At 34.8% G+C, this 20,376-nt stretch overlaps 2 protein-coding genes across 6 annotated transcripts; one reads left to right on the top strand and one right to left on the bottom strand.

Moving 5' to 3' along the window:
• The first annotated feature begins 232 nt into the window (after positions 1-232).
• On the top strand, positions 233-3,030 carry LOC146915912 (uncharacterized). The gene is made up of 4 exons (XM_085716718.1): positions 233-1,264; positions 1,359-2,029; positions 2,130-2,418; positions 2,520-3,030. Exons 1-4 carry the CDS (start codon positions 617-619, stop codon positions 2,907-2,909), a joined length of 1,998 nt encoding a protein of 665 aa, XP_085572844.1. The 5' UTR covers positions 233-616; the 3' UTR covers positions 2,910-3,030.
• Positions 3,031-5,843: 2,813 nt separating this feature from the next.
• On the bottom strand, positions 5,844-9,368 carry LOC146915911 (uncharacterized). 5 transcript variants are annotated; one of them, XR_015014800.1, is made up of 6 exons: positions 8,740-9,368; positions 8,600-8,644; positions 8,121-8,180; positions 7,625-7,691; positions 7,347-7,469; positions 5,844-6,262 (listed from the first exon to the last, which is right to left on the bottom strand). XR_015014800.1 is itself a non-coding variant. In XM_085718141.1 (5 exons), the coding sequence occupies exons 1-5, from the start codon at positions 8,849-8,851 to the stop codon at positions 7,448-7,450; spliced, it is 306 nt and encodes a 101-aa protein (XP_085574267.1). In that variant the 5' UTR covers positions 8,852-9,368; the 3' UTR covers positions 5,932-7,447. The 5 variants fall into 5 exon arrangements, 4 of the variants coding, with proteins under 4 accessions (XP_085574267.1, XP_085574268.1, XP_085574269.1 ...); XM_085718141.1 differs by having other exon boundaries at positions 5,932-7,469; XM_085718142.1 differs by having other exon boundaries at positions 5,932-7,469; positions 8,746-9,368.
• Positions 9,369-20,376: the final 11,008 nt, after the last annotated feature.

The following is a 20,376-nucleotide window of genomic DNA, read 5'->3' as shown; positions in this document are numbered from 1 at the left end:
TATTGAGGCTAATGAGGTGAACAATGAAGTTGAGGGTAATAATGAAGGGGATAAGGATAATGAGGGTAATGAGGGTGGTGATGAGTTTAGTGAATCTGGTGAGGATGACTATGATGTAGGTGATGAAAATATTGAAAGTGCTGATGAAGAATTTGATGTAGGTTCTGATCTTGGATCTGGATCAGAATTTGATGATAGTGATTTTGATGAAAATTGGGCTTGAACTGAAATACTTCCAGAAGAGACAGTGAATCCTGTAAAAGAGGGTAACAATGATGTGGATGGTGGTAGATCTGTAGAGGTGGGGGCTATTATTTCATCAAGAAATCCAAACCCAACTACTATTGAAGACTTTGTTGATGAAGATGGTGACAGTGAAGACATAGACACACCAGATGAGGAGAGTGAAGATGGTGGTAAGAAGAAATATCCCAAGTTCAAAGTTGCTGATGGTGATGAGCCTGTGAGATTTGAGTTAGGTCAGATATTCACTTCTGCAGACCTTGTTAGAACTGCTGTGAGGGAGTATGGTTTGAAATCTTGGAAAAATGTGCATCTAGAGAAAAATGAGAAGACTAGAATTGTTGTTAAGTGTACTGATAAATGTCCATTTTATATGAGAGTTATTAAGTCTACTCACAAGACTTACTTCCAGGTTGTTAGCTTAGATCCTATACATAAATGTCGCACAACTGGTAAGAACAGACAAGCAAAACCTAAACTCATTGCTAGGAAATTGATTCCTATTCTTAGACACACTCCTGGTATGCGAATTAAAGCTTTACAAACAGAATGTAAAACTAGGTGGGGTCTGATGCTAACTAGATTTCAGGTTTATAGAGCAAAAACAAAGGCTTTGGTGATGATTGAGGGAATTATGGTGGAACAGTACAAGCATCTTAGGAGTTATGGAGAGAAGTTGTTAAGAAGTAATCCAGGAAGCACAGTTTTAATCAAGAGTGATTTAGGAAAGGATGGCCCTGTATTTTGTAGGATGTATGTATGCTTCAATGCATGTAAGACAGCCTTTGTGAGGCACTGCAGACCTTTAATTGGTCTTGATGGTTGTTTTTTGAAAGGAAGGTATGTGGGTCAATTACTAACTGTCGTGGATAAAGATGGAAACAATCAAATGATTCCAATAGCTTTTGCAATTGTTGAGGCTGAGACAAGGGACTCATGGTCATGGTTTACTAATCTTCTGCTGGAGGATCTCAACAAAATTCAACATAGGAGATGGTCATTCATATCTGGCCAACAAAAGGTATTTATTTCATACTTGATCATAAACTGTCAATTAGTATGTTATTGTTAATAATTTATTTGTTTAAAACCTGTTTTTAATTTCTTTACACCAGGGACTGGTAGATACTTTGAAGGATATTGATGCAAATGTTGAACACAGGTTATGTATGAAGCATTTGTATGGTAATTTTAGGAAGAGATTTCCTGGTGAAGCATTGAAAGAAGCCTTGTGGAGAGCTGCTAGATGTACCACAATTCCTGAATTTGATAAAGCAATGGAGAATATGAAGAAGATCTGTGAGGAAGCATGGGAGGAAATGTCCAAACACCCACCTGGTATGTGGAGCAGGGCACATTATAGTACTCATACTAACTGTGATTTGCAGGTTAATAACATGTGTGAGGCTTTTAACATGGCAATTCTAGAATATAGAGAACTACCCATTATCTCACTTATTGAGGGGATTAAGTTCTACATGACTAACATAATTGTTAGACTTAGAGATTTTATGTTGAGATATGAGGGGGATATATGTCCTATAATTCAGAAAAGATTGGAGAATTCAAAAAAGGAAGCTGATGGATGGAGTCCAAACTGGTCAGGAGATATGAATGAATCACTTTTTTCTGCGTCAAATGGTGTTGATCAGTATGTGGTCAGCTTGATGGATAGGACTTGTGCTTGTAGAAAGTGGCAGTTATCTGGTATTCCATGTGTACATGCAATATGTTGTATTTGGTACAATCAAAAAGCACCTGAGGATTATGTTTCTCATTGGTATAGGTATGTGCATTTGAATACATTATCTTACTTTGTTACATGAAAGGTTGTTTTAATGTCAATTAAGCTTGGATTTTAATAACATTATGGCAATTTGTTACAGGAAAAGCACATTTGTAGAAACTTATAACAACATCATACTGCTTAACAATGGACCTAAATTATGGCCAACTGTTGATGCATTACCCATCCATCCTCCATATTTTAGGAGGACAATAGGGAGACCCAAGAAGGCTAGAAGAAAGACAAATGATGAGCCTACAAACTCTAGAAGGTTGAAGAGGGTAGATGGTACTGTCAGATGTAAAAGGTGTAATGAATTAGGACACAATAGAAGAACATGTAAGGGTAAAACAGCTGCAGAAAGAAAGATACCAAAGGGTGGAAACAAGGTGATTTTTTTTAGTTTTTGTAACTGGATTTTATATCAGATGAAGTAACTTGTAAACTGATACTATTTGGTAACCTGTCAACTGCTATTATTTGATTGTAGACAAATACTAGTCTAGCACAACCTGAGACTCATGCTGCGTCTATGAGACAACCTGAGACTCAAGCTGCACCTGTTTCACAGACTGGATCTCAAACAGGAACTCAAAATGCCAGTCATGCTAGGAGGCAAGCAGGAACTCAAGCTGCAGGAACTCAAAATGCAAGTCATGCTAGTAGGCAAGCAGGAACTCAAGCTGCATCTATGAGACAAGCAAAGAGTCAAGCTAGGAGGCAAGCAGGAACTCAAGCTGGAACTCAAAATGCAAGTCATGCTGGAAATCATCAACCTGCAACTGTGTCACATCCTACTCAACAAAAAGGTGCCAAGAGGGGAAGGAAGAGAAAAGCTCAAAGTGACACACTAGGAACACAACAATCTGTCAACCAATGAATTGTTGTTTAGACTTTTTTAACTGCTATGTTAATATAGCCATTTTGCTATCAATGTCTAGTTATTGAGGCATTTAGTCTTTTGAAGTCCTATTTAAGTAGCCATTTTGATGTAACTGCTATGAGGCATAACTATTTGGCCTAAGTACTATGTTTTATTTTGATGTAATTGCTATAAGGCATAACAATTTGACCTTAATACTATGTTTCAATTCTTAATTTCTAAAACAGCTGGATATATTTGGGTTGTTCCATTTCCATGAGGCATAAATTAAAGGCCTAAGTACTATGTTATCTTTAAACATTATCAAACTAATCACTGCATTTTATATCAGAAACATACTATTATACCAGAAACTAATCACTTCATATTAGAAACATACTATTATATCAGTTTGTTGGAGTTGTTGTGTTACAGGTTTGGACAGCCGTGTGCGTTTGTGTCACATTAGGCATTCTGCATTGGTTAGAAACATACTAATCTTGGTGTTAGTAGGCATTCTACATTGTGTCACAGTAGGTATATCAGTAATGTTTTACTGGCTTTTTCTGCTTTTGTTAGTTTAGGCAGCTTGGTGGTCATCAAAAATCACTACATAAACTTTTTCAAAATCTTCATTTTCATAACATTAGAAATTCAACATTGCATCATAAATTCATCAAACACATCATCAACATTACATTAGAGATTCATCAAATACATCATCAAAAATACATAAACATCAACATAATGATCACCATTACATAAACATCTTCCTTACATAAACATCAACATTACAATCACAACCAACATAAACATTACAATCAAACCTAAACATACAATTCCTATAACAAGTTTTTTGTTCGAATTCTGCAGCAAGTCATTTTTCTTCAACAAAGCATTGATAAGCTTCTTCTCTCTCTCAGAACATGCTTCATCGTACCATTTGAAGAAGTTACAGACCTTGCCCCTACTTTTTGTATACAGCCCGCAACCAAAAAACCTTCTACCTGGGTTTTCTACGGTCCATGCTGTACAAAGAGGAGAATCAACACCGCATCTACACTTGAATTGTGGCCTCTTCCAGCTTGATGCAGATGAAGAACTGGATTTGGAACCAAAGGAAAACGAAGAACTAGGTTTTCTATATTCCATGATTATGCGATGCCAACCAAAAACGATGAAATCAAACGGTTCTAAATTCAGGAGAAACCGGTTCAACCGGTTCAAAAGGAAGAACAAAGCGGAAAAGAGGAAGCGGAAAAGAGGAAGAAGGAAGAAGATTGATGGAAGAAGATCAAAGGAATGAGGAATGAGGATGGAAATTAGGGATTTCAGATTTTTATCCCTTTTTGCAACGGTCACAAAGGCCTCACGTGACTCCCTTTCTCAAAATCTGAAAATACCATTTTTATATTTTTTAAAAAATAGAATTACACATGTGGCACACATTAATTGATAAAAAACAGACACATCAGCATTAAATGTCATGGGGGCCATAAAATCAGAAAGGGGGAAAACTATGGGGGGCAAAATCGCTCGTTTAAAACTATGGGGTGCAAAATCGCACAATTGGCAAAATATAGGGGGCAAAAGTGCAATTAAGCCTTGATTATATCTTGTAAATATGTGCTAGTAAAGTATGTTGAATGAGGTTATCCCCTTGAGTGTTATGTGTATTACATTGTTTTATGTATGTTAAATGTCACACTACATGTTGGCATAAATTCTGTAAAAAATCTGGTATAACTAGATGATTATGTTTAGTATGAGGTTATTGAATCAAGTGTACATCAAGTTAAAATGATGATAAATGGTATAAACTGACTTTTAAAACTTAGAGGCATATTTTGAGTATGAATGTTATTACGCATCATTTATATTATTTATATGATGTGTATGAGATATCTAAGTGGGAATAATGGGATTCACCCTAGCTAAGTGAATTCTCCGTCTACGACGGGACGTGTAAGAAGAGGTAAACAGAGCACCGTTTACCGGAGTTAATCTATCTCCGCCTTACCTAATGATTTATAGAATAGTTTAGGTTATCGAGGTTTTTCCACGTTCGGTAACTTAAAGGATTGCTTATATTAATTATAAGTATAATTTTAGGATCAAGTAATTGGATAAAAATGTTTATTGTAAATAAATAGTCGATGTCTACCAATCCATTACATTTAATTTCCTCACTATGTTTACATCTCATGAAAAATCTTGTTCAATATGATAAGATTGTATTTTTATCCCATTTGGGAAGCTCACTGAAATAATCAATATCTAACCCCTTGTTGATTTTATTTTTACAGGTAAAAACTTTGTTATTCAAAGAACTTGAAACCGGATCACAGTCAATCACAGTCTAAGGCTAGGGATTTACCTTAATTTTGTATCTACCAAAGAGTTGTAAATTCAAATGTTCTTTGAAGTCAAATATTGATTTAATATTTTAATTGTAAAGCTTATTTTAACTTTGAAAGTTTATATAAGATTTAAGTGTATGGATGAAAAGTCCTTTGACATAATTCTACAAAAAAAAAGTACTTTTTTTTTGAAGGACTTTTAGTTCCCCTTTAAAAATGACGCCTTACATAAGTAGTATCACTACAAAAAATCGCGTGGATTCCGGCGGCTAAAAATTGCATGTTGCGGCGGTTTTAGCCGCCACTATAAACCAAACTGGCAGTTTCAAAACTGCCGAAATTTTTACTGCCACAAAGTTTAAACCGGCAGTTTAAGAAGGACTGCCATGCAGACTGCCGTAATACGCGATGTATGTTACGGCGGCTAGTTGTTTGATTAAAACGGCGGTTTTGACCGCCAGAATAGACAGCAAAAAGAAACGTACATACTGGCAGTTTTAAACGCCATAATGTTCACTTTCTTAAAAAATTAAATATGTGCGTAGTGGCAGTTTTAGCCGCCGTAATTGTCATTTTTAAAATAAAAAATATATAAATATGAACAAATCACCTAAATAGCACTTATTAATACGAATATAAATTATTTTTATACATAAATTGTAATATTACAATGTGTAAAATTGTCCAACAACCTCATGAATGTTGAGAAATTAAACTTAACTCTTCAATTGTATTGTAGAGTTTATATAGGAACTCTTATATATATATATATATATATATATATATATATATATATATATATATATGTATGTATGGACTTCTTATTTCCCTAATGTAATGCTAACCTTCAACTTCTCTGATACATGTACACATACATATATATCAAATAAGGTTCACATAATGCTAATTCATAGAACACAACAACTTGATAAAAAAAAAAAGAGCAAACACATATCAGCACTTCCTTCTCCAGAAACAAGAAGGATGCTCTAGTGAGGGGACCAGCAATGCCTTCACAATAGCAGTGTGCTCTGTTAGTCTCAAAGTTCGTTGCTGAAAATGCTGATTCCATATCGAAAGCAGCTCATATAATAAACATGACATTGAACAGGAGATGAATTAACACTCTAGAATAAACGTAGTAAACAATAATGTATTTGTGAATTGAAATTCTTGAACAGCAAGGCATGACAAAGGATATAAATGAGCAAATTTAGGTTTTTCAGACTAAAGAAAATCTTTACACAAAGGTAAAAGAAAACTTCAGACATAACGTAGTTTAAATTTATGGTATGTAAATGAAGAAAACAAGCACTCCAGCCACACTTGAACATTCAAACAAGCCAACCAAAACAATGGTGACAAAGGCATTAGTCACCACTAACATGCATATACATATAAACAACATATACATGTGTGAATGTAAGCATTAAAACTGAGTTTAGATTGATGGAAGTTATAGAATGAAATAACATTAGTCGTCATTGTTTAAAGTATCTAAAATTGGGTGAATGGAGTGGAATCTGATGAAATCCATTCCAGCATAATTTTCCATATAAATACCCCTAACTTTCTTTTTCAATTTGGGATGTAGCATAACAGTAATTTCTTGTAAGTTTATAGAGAACAATTGAATTCATGAGTTCAAAAGAACAGAATAAAACTACAATCATAACTTGGTCCCTCCTGCTTATAAGTTCAAAGTAATTAGTAATGAATAACACAATTAAGTCATAGCTAATAAGTGCTATGATTAGAATCTCAATTTTTGGTTGAGGAGGGGTAGTCCAATAATAGCAATTCAATTCATATAATAAATTCAGGAAAATACAAGATCAGTAACTCGAATATACATATAGGATCAATTGTTGAAAAATCAAAATAGAGAGACAACTATCTCTCAGCATACAAAGTAACTAGATAAAAACATATTTGTTAACTTGCATCCACCGTTTGGAAAGAAAAGAAAAAGGAAAAGAAACGAGGCAAGTATGTTCTCATGGACTTAGTCAAGCTCAAAATAATAATTAGCAGATACAATTTGATATGTGATAGAATCATTACATCAACTTGGTCAAAGTAATGATGGTCTTACATTTGAGAGGCCACCAGAAAACAATGCAAATGAGAAATCCGATCTCTGATTAATAAGCTGGAGCTTCAGAAACCCTTTTCCAGTTGTTTTGTATTGAGGATTCAAGTAACTTGCATTTTGAAACTGCGCAATAGAGGACACATACATTAAACCATCACTTCAATTCTTTCAATCTTAAGCTTACCAGGCTTCAAGAAAAGCATATGAGATAAATTATTTTGGTAAATTCATTATTACAAGAACATAGTCCAGGTTAGTGGTTACATCCAGACATATACCTTAATGGGTGCAGAACACAATAGTGGTGGATAAACCCTACCATTTTCTTTTGGACATGTAGAACCACTGAAATGCACAAAACACGAAAAACATTAGTTGGTGAACTGAAAAGTAAATCAAGTTTGCTTGCAGTGTTATCAATCGGAGGTCGCAAAAAATAACTAATTTTTCAAAAAATTGCTTCGCTACCGCTCTATAGCGTCACAGAAGCAGATATTTGACAACATTTCATATACCAAGTATTGTATCGCAGAACAATAGTACATATTTCATTGTACTAAAATTTAATAATAAAATAAAACATGACATGATTAACACAATAAGAGATTCAGCACCCTCACATTGTTCTTTCTCTTATTTAGCACAAGCTTTAAGCAACTCCTCATCCTCAACCATTAATTTGGATACAATAAAAGATCTGTCGTCTAGATGCACCTCTACTTTTGACCATTATTTCTAGTTGTGTTTGTTAAAATCAAGGAAAAATACAAATACCTCTTCTTTTGGGACTGAAGTTAGTGACTCTAATGCAAGACCTTCGTTCATCACTTTTTTCTTGACATCCATTTTGAACCATAAATGTAAAGCACAATCAGAAATTACACAATAAATATTTAAAAAATAGAAAACAAAAGAAACAACATTGTTAGCGAGAGAAAATTTGATCAATATCATCCATCAATCATTTCAGCATTACTTTACATCCGTAGCATGAGCCAAATGTTGTGATTTCACGCAATAGAGGACTTAAAAATCATTTTTGATAAGCAATACATAGAAATGGAAAACAATTTTTTTTTTTTTTTTGCAAAAACAATAGCAACTTTCAGTTAAAAGATAGCAAATCTAGAATAAAGAAAAAATACCCATATCAGTATCAGTTTCTATTCTTTCTCAGTATCTAAAAAAAACCAGAGAGAGATGAAATAAATCAACAACAAAAAATCAAAAAGAACAACGGTTTAGTAATTTACCAGTCCAAATCATTAAGCAGTGATGATGAAGGTGTCTTCGAGAACCTGAATTTACGTTCAAGAACAAAGATTTAGTAAAAATAGCTATTGGTGAAAAATTAATCGAGGGTTTAAGCTAAGAAAACAAAAGCAATACGAACCGGAACCTGAATTCACCTTCAAGAACAAATGCAAATCGATGATTTGAGAGGATTCGATGGAGAGGGAAGGATTTGAGATTGTTTCGATGGGTTTCACCGAGAGGGTTTCCATGGGTTTGAGATTGGTTCGACGGTTTTGATGGGTTTAGCCGAAGATAGGGTTTGAGAAAGGGAACGAAAGAGTTTGTGTAGATTTGAGCCAATGCAGTGATTAGAGTTCATGGAGAGGGTAAGAGTTCCATGGATTTGAGTTTTGATGCGTTTCTGTAGAGGTAGGGTTTGCGTTTTGGGATTTTGATAAGAAAAAAAGGATATGGAAGAAATATAAACAAAGAAAAGAAATAAAAAAAAATTAATGAAAATAGATGGAGGGATTTTTCTAAAAAAATGGAGGGGAAAAGAGGGAAAGTAAAGTATAATTGCGGCGAGGTGCAAAAATGAAATTGTAAATACTGGCGGTTCAAAATGCTGTAATGCACATTGAATAAGGTAATGTATATAGCGGCGGCTTAAACTGCCGTAATAGACAGTTTATAGTGGCGTGCCAAAAAACCGCCGCAATCTACGGTTTATAGTGGCAGTTTTCTGTACCCGCCGTAACAAGACCGCCGCAATTCCCAAGTTTTTTTGTAGTGTATTAATAATTTAAATGATAATGTTAGTTTGTGTAGGTTTACTTTTGTTAATTTTGTAGATTGCATGTGGTTAGAGTTGATGTAGAAATTGAAATTTTGGTTAGTTTAAGATGTTATAGATGAATGAAGTTGTTGTAAATGTTGTCTAGATTATGTTTAAGTTCAAGAATTCTGCTCTTCTCCCAGCACAAAACACTCGCGCTCAGCTGAACTTCCTAAAATACCCCTGCGTGAATTAAGTCACGCAAGTTTAAAAAAAACGTGACTTAGTTTTTACACATGCGTGACGTGTTAGGAGGACTATTATGATGAAGGAAAAAAGTAAATAAAATATTAAAGAAGCGGAAGGTGTAGAATAGAAGTTTTAATTAAGTGGGGGAGGGAGAAGTAAAAATAATAGGAAATAGAATGGAAGGTGTAACATCCCAGACTGCTTTTAGGATTGCCGACTAACCCCACAAACCAACACGAGTCTTTTCAGCATGCTTTGTCCTCACAACACTCACATGCTTACCGGGAAACTTCCCGGTAGGTCACCCATCCTAGTACTACTCCAAGCCAAGCACGCTTACCTATGGAGTTTCTATGGATTGAGCTACCGAAAAGAAGATGCATCTTGTTGATATGGGTAGTACCTAACAATTCTTATAAGTCTTCCTTCAACCATGTAGTCCCATACCTACACGGCCTCCGGATCCCTCTCATTTCGATGTGATTCGGTTCCTCTTATTAACGATAGTACCTGTAAAAGTCCGGTGGTCCGACTCATCCCGCTTAAGTCCGGGGCCGGCCTGGCTCCGCCACTATTACAGAAGGAATAATTGTCTGATGTTAGCCCAAATATAAATACAGAGTTAATAATCAGAGTTGTCACTTTTGCTAAAACGTAGAAACAAGAGAAGAAGAGAGAAGCAGAGGAGAAAACCCTAATTCAGGAGGAGAGAGTCAAAAATCTATGACTTCGAAGATTCGAGGTAAGGGGGAGATTCCTTTCACTCTAGGGTATCTATTCTATGTTGGGGGTTGTTTGAACTCTTTAGACGTTAATGATGTTATGATGTGAATTTCGATAAAAAAAAAAATAACGATGAAGGTATATGATGATGATGGTTAGAATTGGGGGAATCTAGTTCAGGGTTTTGAATAGAGTCTATAGCCTTAACAAGGGTAGATAAATAGGTAGGTTAATGGAGAATTAGTGTTGGAATGATAGGGTAACCTTAGGATGATGATTTGGGAGTTTTGTAATTGAGTTTAGTGGTTTAAAAGTGATTAATGGGTAAAAACGCACTTTGAAACTGATTTTTGAAGCTGTCTGTCAACTGAAAATCGGGCCCCGAAGTGCTAAAATCGGCCCCCGATTTTGAGCAGCGTTTCACACTTTTGGTTCTGCAAAAATCGGGCCTGATTTAGAAAATTGGCCCCCGATTTTTGTCAGACCACCTGAGAAAATTCAACTTTTTCACCATTTTCCGTTTTGAACTGGGTCTCGGTGTAAACATGAAAGTTGTAGGTATGTATATTAGCTTTCTAATGACTTTGGTCTGACTTCAAAATGATGTTTAGAACTTGAGTTACGATATAAATACTACACATGGGTCAACACAGTCGGGGACCCTGTCTAGGCTTAGGAAAAACCAACTTTTCCACCACTTTCTGTTCCGAATTGGATCTAGGTGTCTTCATGAAAGTTGTAGGTATGGATGTTAGCTTAAAACAGGCTTTGTTTTGATCTCAATAAGACATCCACAAACTGATTTATAATCAAAACACTGCACTTAGGTCATGCTGCGCTTTTCCTAAAATTTCAGCACAACCCTCCCAATGACTCAAAAACATCTATGAGAGCATTAGCGAGTTTAAGTAAGCTATTAGTGTGTGAAATAAAATTAAGGGGTCCTTTAGCTATATATCTAAATGTGGAATTGTGTTGATTCATAATTAGAAGCGATAACCTAAAGGTATTTGTGAGTCTTTATACATGAACCATTGATAGTGACTTAAGTCAATAGAAGATAGCAACGATGAAACTATATATGACGATAGGATCTTAAACTTAATGAGACTAAAAGGATAGACGGAAAACATAATGAGGAATGACGAAAGGAGTGATAAAGATCTTAAGACTGAGAACGAAGAGTAAGACATGTCTCTATCGCAAAAAGATGTAGGAAATGGGAGATAAAACTAATGATGGTTGTGGGTTCTAAACATGATGTTGGTTTGACAAAGATGTAAACTATAGTATGTAGATATGATGTTAATCGATGACTGAGATGCTAACGTTATAAGTTGATGAAGTATGATGATAGTACAAATGTCGTATGACGATGATGAACGACGTAATAAAAGATGTTTATGAAAAACTTAAGGGAAAATAAAGTGAGTTGTATGAGGGTTATTCAGAAACTAATAAATATGAAATAAATATTAAATTATAGTATGGGATAAATGCAGAGACAAGACTATATGAAGAGTGTGAACTTAGGAAAGTTGTCAGATTGAAGAGGAAAGGAATCGGGGTAATATGGTAAAGATAAATACACGACGAGGTGTAGGTGAAATAGGGTTAGAGAGGAGTAGGTTAAATAGAGGGATGTGGTGAAAGATGTCAGTCGCGGTAAGGATGAATAATGATTTACTTATGATTAATGATACAAGATCATAACGATACAAATAGCGAGGACAAATTTAGAGAACTGATTAAGATGATGAAATCGTTAGGATGAAATGTAAACGGAGATAGGAAGTTGTGTCTGAAGTTAATGAACAAAGTGGGGGGGGGGGGTAGTAAGAGCGGTGAGTCTGAATATGAATATAATAGAAGAGAGTAAGATGAAATCGAAGAAAGATAAGGGATAAGATAAGAAAAGAGGACAATTTTAGGAATAGACCATAAACAAGGGATAAAGATAATAGAAGAAACTTAGAATAAAGAATGAGTCTAAAGATTTAAATTATATTTTAAAGATACAAACTACGATGCTAGAAGACTTAGGTAATAGACAATAATAAAGATGAAATTAATAACTGACGATAGGGTATTACGACTTAATAAGTCTAGTCATATAGACTGAAGTTAGTATGAGGGAAGACGAAGGGGTAGCAAAAATCGTAAAGACCAATGATGAAGGATAAGGTAGGTTACTAGGAGTAAATGGTGCATAAAATGTAGAGGAAACCAATGATGAATGTAAGTTCTAAACATGACGTGAGTTTTAACAGAGAAATGTGTTAGATATAATTAGACGAACATGTGGTGTTAATTTATGATAAGGTGTTATTGATGATGTAAAACAACGTGATGATTGTTAAAAAGACGAAAAATGATGAAAGACGAAAAATGACGAATGATGAAAAATGACGATTGACTATGATGTAAAGATGATGTGTTGTTTATGTGTCTTTCTAGATGATGTTTGGTGAGTCTTCATGCATCATATCATACTGCATAATGACGAATGACGAAATGTATGTTTCAGTAACACATCTCTGAACTACATTATTATGACGATAGGATCCGGTACCGGCATGCATGTAGGTCTAGGAATGAAGTATGTTGCATATAGGTCATTTTAGGTGAACTGTGATATGTGCTAATGATGTGAATATGATATGTGTGTTAAAGGTGTGCATAAGATGTATTTGTCAATGATGTTTATGAAATAAATTGTATGAATATTATGATGAATGATTAATGATGATATGATGAAGGATTGATTATGATGTGATGATGGGCCGATGAGGATATGATTACCTATTTTATTATTCATGTATCCCAATATATGTTAAGATGTGAATTCTCACCCCTTTGTTGTTGTTTGTGTATTTTGGTGTCTGTACCCTTGGGATACAGATACTCAGGACGATGAGCTTTAGCTTTGCGGGACACTTAGAAGGTGATGACGAGGATATAGTCATGTAGCTATTATTTGTGATATTATGTAGTCGAATAAATACGTGCTCTGATCTGTAACACTAGGGTTGGGTTAAACGTTGAGTGCCTTGAATTATGAACTTTAAGCCCTATGATGTTTTATGCTATTTTTCCTAAATGATGTTAAAGACAAGATATTTTATAATTGTAAATTTTTTTATGAAGTATCTTTCGCTGTTGTATCTGATTATCTATTATTATTATTATCTTGAAAGATAAATGCGTGTGCGTGACATCCTTTTTCGTTAAAACCATGATCATTATTATGAAAAATTACCGTCGGGAATTAGGGTGTTACATAGTTGGTATCAGAGCAGGTCGGTCCATCCGGCCAGGTTATTTAATTTTGTTAATTCCCTGCAGGCAACATGTGTGAAAACACTGTCAATGCTTGAATCCTTTTAATGAGGTATCTAACTGCTGATAGGTATAGAAGGAAGGTTAGGATAAAGTAGCTGAGTGAGGTCTGCTCACTACAAAAGTGATAAGGGGAGGAAGGGAAAGAACCAGGAGGTGTGGTGATGCTTTGTGGAGTTTCGACGGATAAGGGAGAGTAGGAGTTTCAGCAGGAAACAAGCGGGGGAAACACCGCTAATCCTCTGAGATGTTTCACTTGTGGTGCCGTTGGGAGTTTAGTCGCTAAAGTGAGGAATTAAGAGTTACGATGATAACCTTTTGAGTTAGTTTGGTGCTAGTTATAAGTTGAAAGGTTGGGAGGCAGAAGTAGGGCATCGGTGTTTGGCAAGTTAGGACGATAATCGTTTGGTGGAAACATGTTTTAGATGGGTAATCGCAAGATGTTAGTGTGAAGGATGTTTTTCGAGAATGTAGATTAGATAGTTCATTTACGGATGCGTCATATAAAGTTTTGAGCAGTTTGAATTATTTTGGGGTAGGAATGATGTGTGGAAAATCTTAAGTCATATTTCAGTCTTAATGTGGATCATCGATAGTTGAATGAAGATATAGTAAGAATAGGTGCCTTACCAGGATTACCCTGATGATCTGATGGATCAGTTGGTTGATACTTGTGTGATTAGTAAGATAAAATTGAGATCGGGATATCATCAGATTCAAGTGAAGTCGGAGGATGTGCCCAAGACTACGTTCAAGACTCGATATGGACATGATAAATATTTAGTGATGTTGTTTGGAGCATGTAGGACACTACGGATGTGTTGCAGACCGTAAATGAGAAGATGTGGTGTGTTAAGATGTCGAAGTGTGAATTTTGGTTACGAGATGTAAGTTTCTTGGGTCATGAGAGTTATGTAATGTAATAGCAGTTAATCCGTCTAAAGTGGACGCCATATTTGAAATGGGAGGCTCCCTATACGGTTACAAAAATAAGATATTAATAGGTTTACAGATTATTATAGGAGACTCATCAAAGGATTTATCCACGTAAGATTTAGAATTGGAAGTTGTAGTAATTGTACTTAAAGTGCTGAGGCAATATTCGTACGGGTCAATGTTTTAGGTGTTTAGTGACATAAAAGTGTACTATATCTGCTTGACCAGAAGAAGTTGAAAATGAGGCAGAAGAGATGGTTGGAATTAATGAAGGATCATGATTTTGAGCTGGGTTATCATCTAGGAAGGGCCAATGTAGTGGCAGGAACCATGAGAATGAAATCATTACCCATGCCCGCACTTATGATTAAGGAGGTGGAATTAATAAAATAATTCTGAGACGCTAGTTTGGTTTGTGAAGTGACGTCGGGTAGTGCGAAGTTGGGTATGATGAAGCTAAGGAGTCAAGTGTTAGAAGAGATAAAAGAAAGGCTGAAAACTGTTTTGGAGTTAGTTGACCGTTTGACACTAATAAACTAAGGAAATGAAGTGGATTTCAAAATAGTCGAGGATGGGATTATGAATTTTTGAGATAGAGTTTGTGTAAAGAATATGCTGGAATTTAAGCGGCGTATCTTGGAGAAAGGTCAAAGAAGTAGTTTTAGTATGCACTGGAAGCCATTAAGATATATCAAATTCTTAAGAAAATGTCATGGTCGGCAGGTATAAAGAAAGGTATCGTTGAATTTTTGTATGCTTATTTAGTCCTGAAAAAGTCAAAGGTGGAACATCAGTAGCCATCAGGGTTAATGCAACCCTTGAGTATTACAGAGTAGAAGTGAGACAATATTTCTATGGACTTTGTTGAGGGTTTGCCAAAGACTTAGAAGTGAAGCACTTACGGGGAAAGGAGATTTCATTGGTGAAAGTGACCTAGGGAGGACCAGATGGGGGAAGCATGACTTGGGATCTGGAGAGTCGCATGAAGAAGTCCTATCTTGAGTTATTTCCTTCAGGCAATTTTCGAGGACGAAAATTCTTTAAGTGGGGGAGAGTTATAACACCCCAAAAATTTCATGTAATGATTTAATAAAGTAATTAGATTTATTTTTGATTTTATGATTATAATGATGTTCTGATGCTAGAATATTATGTTAGCTATGAAGAAATAGATTTATGATGATTCATGACGTGTTAGAAGGACTATTATGATGAAGGGAAAAAGTAAATAAAATATTAGAGAAGCGGAAGGTGTAGAATAGAAGTTTTAATTATGTGGGGGAGGGAGAAGTAAAAATAATAGAAAAATATAATGGAAGGAATAATTCTATGATGTTAGCCCAAATATAAATACAGAGTTAATAATCAGAGTTGTCACTTTTGCTGAAACATAGAAACAAGAGAAGAAGAGAGAAGCAAAGGAGAAAACCCTAATTCAGAAGGAGAGAGTCAAAAAGCTATGACTTCGGAGATTTGAGGTAAGGGGGAGATTCCTTTAACTCTAGGGTATCTATTCTATGTTGGGGGTTGTTTGAACTCTTTAGATGTTAATGATGTTATGATGTGAATTTCGATAAAAAAAAATAACGATGAAGGTATATGATGATGATGTTGAAAGGTTAGAATTGGGGGAATCTAGTTCAGGGTTTTGAATAGAGTCTATAGCCTTAACAAGGGTAGATAAATAGGTAGGTTAATGGAGAATTAGTGTTGGAATGATAGGGTAACCTTAGGATGATGATTTGGGAGTTTTGTAATTGAGTTTAGTGGTTTAAAAGTGATTAATTGGTGAAAAACGCACTTTGAAACTGATTTTTGAAGCTGTCTGTCAACTGAAAATCGGGCCCCGAAGTGCTAAAATCGGCCCCCGATTTTGAGCAGCGTTTCACACTTTTGATTTTGCAAAAATCGGGCCCCAATTTTGAAAATCGGCCCCCGATTTTGGTCAGACCACCTGAGAAAATTCAACTTTTTCACCATTTTTCGTTTTGAACTGGGTCTCGGTGTAAACATAAAAGTTGTAGGTATGGATGTTAGCTTTCTAATGGCTTTGGTCTGACTTCAAAAAGATGTTTAGAACTCGATTTTTGATCTAAATACTACATATGGGTCAACACAGTCGGGGACCCTGTCTAGGCTTAGGAAAAACCAACTTTTCCACCACTTTCTGTTCCAAATTGGATCTAGGTGTCTTCGTGAAAGTTGTAGGTATGGATGTTAGCTTAAAATAGGCTCTGGTTTGATCTCAATAAGACATCCAAAACCTGAGTTATAATCAAAACACTGCACTTAGGTCATGCTGCGCTTTTCCTAAAATTTCAGCACAACCCTCCCAATGACTCAAAAACATCTATGAGAGCATTAGCGAGTTTAAGCTAGCTATTAGTGTGTGAAGTAAAATTAAGGGGTACTTTAGCTATATATCTAAATGTGGAATTGTGTTGATTCATAATTAGAAGCGATAACCTCAAGGTATTTGTGAGTCTTTATACATGAACCATTGATAGTGACTTAAGTCAATAGAAGATAGCAACGATGAAACTATATATGAAGATATGATCTTAAACTTAATGAGACTAAAAGGATAGACGGAAAACATTATGATAAACATCTTAAGACTGAGAACGAAGAGTAAGACATGTCTCTATCGCAAAAAGACGTAGGAAATGGGGGATAAAACTAATGATGGGTGTGGGTTCTAAACATGATGTTGGTTTGACAAAGATGTAAACTATAGTATGTAGATATGATGTTAATCGATGACTGAGATGTTAACGTTATAAGATGATGAAGTATGATGATAGTATAAATGTCGCATGACGATGATGAACGACGTAATAAAAGATGTTTATGAAAGACTTAAGGGGAAAATAGAGTGAGTTGTATGAGGGTTATTCAGAAACTAATAAATATGAAATAGATATTAAATTATAGTATGGGATAAATGCAGAGACAAGACTATATGAAGAGTGTGAACTTAGGAAAGTTGTCAGATTGAAGAGGAAAGGAATCAGGGTAATATGGTAAAGATAAATACACGACGAGGTGTAGGTGAAATAGGGTTAGAGAGGAGTAGGTTAAATAAAGGGATGTGGTGAAAGATGTCAGTCGCGGTAAGGATGAATAACGAGTTACTTATGATTAATGATACAAGATCATAACGATACAAATAGCGAGGACAAATTTAGAGAACTGATTACGATGATGAAATCGTTAGGATGAAATGTAAACGGAGATAGGAAGTTGTGTATGAAGTAAATGAACAAAGTGGGGGGTAGTAAGAGTGGTGAGTCTGAATATGAATATAATAGAAGAGAGTAAGATGAAAGCGAAGAAAGATAAGGGATAAGATACGAAAAGAGGACAATTTTAGGAATAGACCATAAACAAGGGATAAAGATAATAGAAAAAACTTAGAATAAAGAATGAGTCTAAAGATTTAAATTATATTTTAAAGGTACAAACTACGATGCTAGAAGACTTAGGTAATAGACAATAATAAAGATGAAATTAATAACTGACGATAGGGTCTTACGACTTAATAAGTCTAGTCATATAGACGGAAGTTAGTATGAGGGAAGGCGAAGGGGTAGCAAAAATCGTAAAGACCAATGATGAAGGATAAGGTAAGTTACTAGGAGTAAATGGTGCATAGAATGTAGAGGAAACCAATGATGAATGTAAGTCCTAAACATACGTGAGTTTTAACAGAGAAATGAGTTAGATATAATTAGACAAACATGTTGTGTTTATTAATGATAAGGTGTTAATGATGATGTAAAACGACGTGATGATTGTTTGAAAGACGAAAATTGACGAAAGACAAAAAATGACGAATGATGAAAAATGATGATTGACTATGATGTAAATATGATGTGTTGTTTATGTGTCTTTCTAGATGATGTTTGGTGAGTCTTCATGCATCATATCATACTGCATAATGACGAATGACGAATGATGAAATGTATGTTTCAGTAACACATCTCTGAACTACATTATTATGACGATAGGATCCGATACCGGCATGCATGTAGGTCTAGGAATGAAGTATGTTGCATATAGGTCATTTTAGGTGAACTATGATATGTGCTAATGATGTGAATATGATATGCGTGTTAAAGGTGTGCGTAAGATGTATTTGTCAATGATGTTTATGAAATAAATTGTATGAATATTATGATGAATGATTAATGATGATATGATGAAGGATTGATGATGATGGACCGATGAGGATATGATTACCTATTTTATTATTCATGTATCCCAATATATGTTAAGATGTGAATTCTCACCCCTTTGTTGTTGTTTGTGTATTTTGGTGTCTGTACTCTTGGGATACAAATACTCTGGGCGATGAGCTTTAGCTTTGCGGGACGCTTAGAAGGTGATGACGTGGATGTAGTCATGTAGCTATTATTTGTGATATTAAGTAGTCGAATAAATACGTGCTCTGATCTGTAACACTAGGGTTGGGTTAAACGTTGAATGCCTTGAATTATGAACTTTAAGCACTATGATGTTTTACGCTAATTTTCCTAAATGATGTTAAAGACAAGATATTTTATAATTGTAAATTTTTTTATGAAGTATCTTCCGTTGTTGTATCTGATTATCTAATATTATTATCTTGAAAGATAAATGAATGTGTGTGACATCATTTTTCGTTAAAACCATGATCATTATTATGAAAAATTACCGTCGGGAATTAGGGTGTTACATCCCTAATCGTCCAGTTTAGGATTGTGTCATGAATATGTTATGTTAAGTCTTGATGCGTTTAACGTATCTTGAGCTAGCGGTCCTAGGATCCCTTGACCGCCATGACACGTATGATGATAGTTAGACCTATAACAAGTTAAGATGAATCTATGACGGCCCTAGTATGCACAACCGTCTAAGTATGCAAGTCCCCACACACGTATAATCAACCATCAGGTTGTATAGTAGACACGTGGTGACCGTAGGTTTACCCTGAGGGTACCTATAGCGTAGGATTTAGGGGAACTCTCTGAGACATTACGTCTTAACCCAATCCTTATTCGTTTCAGATAAACAGGTTGGACGTCAAGCTAGTAGCCGAATGGATATTTCAGCAAGTGCTCGTTCGTACCCGCTGCGGGATGATTATGGATTTCAAGGATGCATTTGTTATATTTTAGACAAGATATGTTGTATTGTTTTTGTACGAACGCGTATTGTTGTATAATATATTCATTCAAAATTTTTATGTTGTAAATTTTAATGTATCCAGTACTAAAGATAACGCACGTGCTAATCTTTCTAGATACGTTTAGTATGGGTGTTACGGAAACATTTAAAAAAAACGGAAAAATTGAAGTATGATTAATCATAGTATATTATAATATTGTTCTTGTTTTAGTATTGACGATATTAAAAGAGCTAATAAATGAAAATACATTTCATAAATAAATATATACTAACATATTCCGGTAAAATAAACATATAGTGAGATATATTTTTGTTAATATATAGTCCGTATACTCATATATAATTTATCAATACATAGTTCCCGTTAAATTTCAGAAATAAGAATATATTAATATATTCCCATAAAACAAACATATACTCATATATATTTTTATTAATATATAGTTTATACACCCACGCATATTTTATTAAAATATTAATAAAACTTAGGCAATCACGGTGTTTAATCACAGTATATTATGATATTGTTCTTGTTTTAATATTAATAAAACTTAGGCAGTCGCGGTGTTAAATATAGATATTAAAAAAAACTAATTAAAATTG

The sequence above is a fragment of the Medicago sativa genome, chromosome 6, assembly GCF_051527215.1.
Source record: "Medicago sativa cultivar Bolivia chromosome 6, Bolivia_mono, whole genome shotgun sequence".
Lineage (NCBI taxonomy): Eukaryota > Viridiplantae > Streptophyta > Magnoliopsida > Fabales > Fabaceae > Medicago > Medicago sativa.
The sequence above is the reverse complement of the archived record's forward strand: the minus strand, read 5'-3'. Positions and strand labels throughout refer to the sequence as shown.